This window comes from Quercus robur, chromosome 8, assembly GCF_932294415.1.
Source record: "Quercus robur chromosome 8, dhQueRobu3.1, whole genome shotgun sequence".
Lineage (NCBI taxonomy): Eukaryota > Viridiplantae > Streptophyta > Magnoliopsida > Fagales > Fagaceae > Quercus > Quercus robur.
Window position 1 is genome coordinate 57651999 of NC_065541.1, and position 6604 is coordinate 57658602.

General features: G+C 34.8%; 1 protein-coding gene across 1 annotated transcript; it reads right to left on the reverse strand.

The window, feature by feature from the left end:
* Nucleotides 1-325: 325 nt before the first annotated feature.
* On the reverse strand, nt 326-6087 carry LOC126697237 (phenylalanine ammonia-lyase). The gene is made up of 2 exons (XM_050394138.1): nt 5511-6087; nt 326-2324 (listed from the first exon to the last, which is right to left on the reverse strand). Exons 1-2 carry the CDS (start codon nt 5888-5890, stop codon nt 575-577), a joined length of 2130 nt encoding a protein of 709 aa, XP_050250095.1. The 5' UTR covers nt 5891-6087; the 3' UTR covers nt 326-574.
* Between the last annotated feature and the right edge of the window lie 517 nt (nt 6088-6604).

Sequence of the window (6604 nt, forward strand, 5' to 3'; positions counted from 1 at the left end):
ACAAATCACTCAAATTCAGACACACTCGATAGTTCTCAAAAAAAAAAAAAAAAAATTTCAAACCCGAATTCCATTACCGAGGTTTTATGAGCTCTCCAATATCCTTGCCTTAGAGAAAAATGAGTGGGAGAATAAAATCCAAGCTTTGTTAAAGCAAAAACACATGATCAGAATTTAAGTATTTCAAGAATTGTGGGCTTAACTGAGGATGTTCTGGCATTGATGCCACTCTAAATATGGTAAGAAATATTGTATGTGCATTGTGCCACCATGGAAATTAGAAAACTAATACCTCACGCACACACGCCAAGATTAATAGTAGAAATTAAAAAAACAACAAATTACATTTTTTCATGAAGCTTTTTGGAGGGCTTAAAGCTCTCCATTGTTGTACACTTTTACTGAGCTCAAAAGTACACACAAATATTATTATATAATAACAAAAAAACAAACGGCTAGCATAGACAGTTTGATATTACATATTGTCATATACCAGATACATTGACAATAAGCTTTTAAAAAAAAAAAACCGATCGTAACAATAACAATTTTAATGTAACAAATTAAAGCAATCTTAATTTATAGGAAGAGGAGCACCATTCCACTCCTTCAGACAATCCAGCAAAGGATCAATCAACTTCCCTGCGCACATTGCTGAGAATACCTTATCGAATTCTTCACCAGGTGATCGAATTCTCTCACCAGTTAGTAAACTTGTTCCCAATTCTTCTCTCACAAACCTGTATAGTGGGTACGACCTGCACTCCTTAATTGGGTTAGGAATTGCTGCTTTCCCATTCTCAATTTCTATCCTTGCACCCTCTACTTCTTTGGGCAAAAGGGTCTTAAGCTCCTCCTCAAAAGCTCCAATCTTTTGGAAAATTGAAGTGCTCAAGTTGGTCTCTTTGTCACCGTTGTTCAAAGCATGCTCAACCAGGACTTGCCTTAGCTTTTGCATTAATGGATAGGTTGCACTGCAGGGGTCATCAATGTATGCAAAAACGTACTCTCTGTCAACAACCTTGAGCAAGTCTTTTTCACAGAACCTGGATGGGTGAAGCTCACCATTTGAGCCCATGGTTAGGACTCTTTTAGCCACTTGACTGACTGTGTTCTTGACAGTGTTCTTCAAGTTCTCCTCCATATGCCTTAAATCAACAGCTTGGCACAATGCAACTAAGAAAGTGGTTGACATGAGCTTCAATATGTCCACAGCCTCAGCTGTCTTTCTTGAGGAAATCAACCCCAAAGAGTTTACATCTTGGTTATGTTGCTCAGCACTTTGGACATGGTTGGTGACAGGATTGGCTAAGAATTGGAGTTCTGAGCAGTAAGATGCCATTGCAATTTCTGCACCTTTGAAACCATAATCCAAACTTGGATTGCGGCTTGCTGTGAGATTTGAGGGCAATCCATTGTTGTAATAGTCATTGACAAGCTCTGAAAATTGAGCAAACATTAGTTTGCCAACTGAAGCAATGGCTAGACGTGTGTTATCCATAGAAACACCAATTGGGGTCCCTTGGAAGTTACCACCATGTAGAGCCTTGTTCCTTGCAACATCAATCAATGGGTTATCATTCACTGAGTTAATCTCCCTCTCAATCATCTTGGTTGCTGTCCTGATAACTTCAATTTGTGGGCCAAGCCATTGTGGAGAGGTTCTAAGGGCATAACGATCTTGTTTAGGCTTCTGAAGAGGATCAATCTCATGCAACTTTTGGGCTGCTTTTATATAAGCACTTCCATCTAAAATGTGTTCCATTATAGCTGCTGCCTCAATTTGGCCAGGATGGTGCTTCAATTTGTGTGTCAAGTGGTCTGTAAATTCGGGCTTTCCTTGCATCACTTCGGCAAAAATTGCTGATAAAACTTCAGCAAAAACAGCTTGTACGTTGGCCTCAAAAAGAACCATGGAAGCTAGGCCAGACCCAACTGCAGTGCCATTCACTAGTGCTAGACCCTCTTTAGGTTGTAATTCAAAAAACCCACCATCAATCCCTGCTAATTCAAAGGCCTTGGTGGCGTCTAGAGACTCTCCATTGGGCCCAACAGCCTTGGAATTGGGTCTGCCTGTTAAAAGCCCAGCAATGTAAGATAGAGGAACCAGGTCGCCCGATGCAGTGATGGTACCCCGGAGTGGCAAGCATGGAGTAATGTTGTGGTTGAGAAACTTGGTTATGGCTTCCATGATTTCAAATCTGATGCCTGAGTAACCTTGGAGGAGGGTGTTGATCCTCACCAACATAGCAGCACGAGTCGCCGTGTGAGGTAATGTGTGGCATGATTCAGTGCCATTGCCAAAGATTCCAGCATTCAAGAATCTGTGTGCAACAAAATTTCCATGAAAAACATATTAGCAAAGATTGATAAGCACATGAACATACAAATTATGCATAGTGGCATTATGACTAGTGAAGAATCATTTCATTATTATTATTACTATTATTTATCTCAAATAAATTTGGTTGGACTTGCTTTAGCTCAATTATACTGATCATTTTAAGGTAGTGGCTGTTTCTTAGTCCGGTCCATATTTGGAAGAAAAGTAAGGGCCATAGACTTTGTGAAATTTAAGGAAATACTAAAAAAGAGTCGATATATGTTGCAACTGTATTTTATCTTAATATTATTAAAGTAAATGAGAATGAATCTTGGATCTCCAGGCAAGACTCTTATTAAAAAAGTATGCTTATGTTATTAATTATCTTCTTCTTCTTTTTGCTGAATATGTTATTAATTATGAGTAGCATTGACTTGGGCACATGAGGACAGCAAGAATTGACAACATATGCAGACTTAATTTTCTAATGCCAAACTAGTTCAACTATCATTTATAAGAAATGTCAAGTTCAATTTATTAAATTTCATTCTTATTAATACATACTAATAATCATGTGCGGACCACAAAATAAAATAAAAAAAAAAAAAAATTTGTCCAATTTGGAGATTTGCATACTAATATGTTAAAAGAAGCCTGCACATAACAGCTAAGGATGAGAGCATAAAATGAAAGACTGATTCTATGCTTGTTAGAAAACTAAACTTCAAATACACGTATAGAAGAATATTACAAGATAAGGGACATATTTAATTAATGTTTCTTTGACATCAGAAATTCAGAAGTTAATTTTCAAAGGCACATCATTTTCCCAAATAAAAAAATTTCTAGGAATTTATAAATTTGTTTGGCTTTGGCAGACGAGGAGTGGAACCTTTCAAAACAATTAACATATCCCTTTCACCAATAAATAAATATACCCCTAATAACTCTTTTTCTTTTTTTCTTTTTGAAGTGAAAAAATTTCAAATTTATTTCATGTTTCTATCATATATGGACCTCAGTGTTGGCAGAGTTGGACTACTTCAGGTACAGATGGGATTGATAGCTTTATTGTCCATCTCAGATTGGTTCAATAATACAACCTTACACCTAGAATATCGGCTATACAGAGTATTGATGGCTGTGCATATGATAAATCACATACGTGGCTCAATTTGCCTCAACTTTTTTTCCCACCTACCTTTTCTCCTATATATTTTTTAAAATAATTAAAATATATATTTAAATCATATTTCAAAAGAAAATTTTAACACCCCAATTCAAGGTGTAAAAGTTGGTTTGTAATCATTCTTTATTATGTACAAATTCAAAAGTTCTTTTATTCTAACTTCTAACTAAGACTTCACGTTCACTCGTACAATAGTACTACTTACCTTCCGTGCTTCCCTTTTTTTTTTTGCTAGACATTATAAAAGTCACAAGTACCGGTGTGAATATGTGATTGTTAAGTCAATTTATTGCGAAAGTTCTTTTTACCTATTTGTCTTTAAATCAAGGTAGTTTGGTCACGAAAGAGGCAAAATAAATATATATATTTTTTTTTTTAAAACCAAGAAAGAAATCCAAATTACACACTAGCTTTCTTTATGAGTTGAACATGTCAAGACTCAATCTAATAACCATAAAGAAATTCAATCATTTCTTATGAAGTCACTATATTTAAAAATAATTTTTTGTATCCATGGAACAGGTAATCATATGAATATCAAACCTCGAATTTTGTACTAACTCGTTTATTTATATAAGAAATTGAATCATTCTCGGCTATATATTTTACATTATTAACTTTTTAAAGTTATATTATTGATGTTATCAGGCAACTTCCTTAGATTTGAATATATCTGACGGAAACATTCAACCTTTCTGTATAAATTACGCCAATCAAATAGTTTACCATATCGATTTTTTTTTTAAATTATTTAAAACTTATAGTCGTGCTTTTATTATGATACACTATCAATTTTGATAATAAGATTATTATATATGCCAGGTCTACGCTATATCATGTAAGTGGCAGCAAGTTTGGATTATCAAAAAAAAAAAAAGTGGCAGCAAGATTGTCTATCAAGGGAGCAATAAAAAATTTTTTTTTAAAAAAATAATAATAATAATACAACAAAGAGTGAGTGGCAGAGCATGAACCATGAACCATAGACGACAACAAGTACTCCTCTTGTGATAATAACCGATAAAAACTCACCAACTTAATTTATTGTGAAAAATAATAAAATATTATAATTTTTTTTTTTTTAGCATTACTCTTATAAGTTACCTATACCAATTAAAGTTGTTACGGCATTTTATTATTAGTCTTTATTAAAAATGCTATGATGTAAGTGATGGAGAAAAAATTATAAATTTATGTAGGTCCATAACTCTAATATATTAACCGAGTTATAATAAAAGTTGTGTCATTTATCGTGTTACTACCATTTTTTCTTATGCAAGAAGTCACTCAAAACAAGGAACTGTTCCGTGTGATTGTGACTTCATGCGACGCACACACAACACCACACCAATTCGGAGGCCCGTTAAAGAAAGAAACAATTCCGTGTGCGTGACTTGAGGTTGATGCCCCCTACACACACCAAAAACTATGAAACCGTCTCATAACAATCTAATAAATCAGTTTCATCTAATCTTTTAATTATATATATATATATATATATATATCACTTTTCATAAGTTTTTTCTAACTATATTTTGGAAAATTATTAAATACTTCAAGAGTACCATAAATATGTATTTTTTTATTTTCACATAAATAATAAGTCCCACCATGAATTTAATTAGTATGATCTATATGTGAGAGGAGAAATATGCACCCAAAAGTATTGTAAGATTGCCCCCATATTTCTGGCTAAATCAATCTGTATTTAATGTAAAACACTAAAGTCATGCCGCCATTAATGAAAAGAAGATAAGGAAAGATGTGGAAATATGCATTTCCTAAACTTAATCTTAGCTAAAGGTATAGAAAATTAAATATAGGTGGTTGGTTTAGTCACGTTTACTTGTAGCAGGGACATTAAAGTGGTAGAACTTTAAATTCTCAACAATAAGAAGAAAAGAAAAAGAAAAAGAAAAAAAAGTTAATCAAATATAGTCAATCACATAGTTAAAAAAAAAAAAAAAAAAAAAAAAAAAAAAAAAAAAAAAAATTTACCTAATGAGCTCTCTTTGAAGGGCTCCACCTTGCTTGGTCCTCCTATGCGAGGTTGCACCAAAACCAGTGGTGACACCATAACTGTCCTTGCCTTTGTCCATGCTGTCCATGACCCAATCACTGCTGGCCTTAACCCCAGCCCGAGCTTCCTCAGCTAGCTCCACCTTGATCGCACCATCTTGGCTAGCAATTGCAGCCACTTGAGCTATGGTCAAGCTCTTACCCCCTAGCCTAACCACTGGCTTACGAAACTCATCAACCATGCGCTTCACCTCATCAAGGTGGCTCCCTTTGAGCCCCTCAGCAGCTAACCCCCAGTTCAATGGGTCACTGCTCTTGCAAGAGTTAACTGATGAACCATTTCCATTGCAATATTCCATTTTTTTTTTTTAGAATGAAAATGGATACAACACACTAAAAACTCTCAAGAGAATTTAATGTCAAATTTCCTCAATGACCCAGATGACAAAAACCGATCAACAGTGCATGAAATGGCTAGAGATGAAAAGCAATGAGACAAAAAAATAGTGTTGCGGAAATTTTCAAGCTTTGTGAGGAGCGAAAATATTCCTGAGATGGTTCACCAAAATTGGCATATTTATATAGGAGAGCGCAATGTAACATTGAGTGGTTGGTGAGTTGGCCGACGGGTTAGTTGAAAATTGCACGTGGCCGTTGGATCATCAGGAGCATTGGACGGGTAAGATCGAGAGACGTGGAAAAATTGTTGGTCAGTGACAATGAACAAAACGCGGGGTTTTACTCGTCAATGATAGAAAAAAGAGCTTGAAGGGTGAGACGGGGGTTGGTGAGTGAGTGAATAGCGAGAGAAAAAGAGAAAGCCAAATCCTTCACGAAAGCATATCGTCATCAAAACCCCCCATCCATTTCTTCAATTTCTCATCCAACTCTTATGAATTAGGCCTCCTAACCCCTCTTAAAAAATAAGATAGCTATGAAAAAACAATGATAATATAATATTTTTTTTAAAAAAAATGAGAAGGTGCTGACTAGTTTTTAATATTGTTTAAAGAGTCATAACGTTGTATTTAGATTTTTTTAAAAGAATTAATATTTTTGTTTAAATGGGGTCT

Bases quoted from the DNA above. Each gene is read 5' to 3' on its own strand.
- LOC126697237 (XM_050394138.1), bottom strand. From the start codon at position 5,890: ATGGAATATTGCAATGGAAATGGTTCATCAGTTAACTCTTGCAAGAGC. The intron at 2,325-5,510 runs GTAAATTTTTTT...TGTTGCACACAG, and splicing joins CTTCAAAGAGAGCTCATTAG to ATTCTTGAATGCTGGAATCT.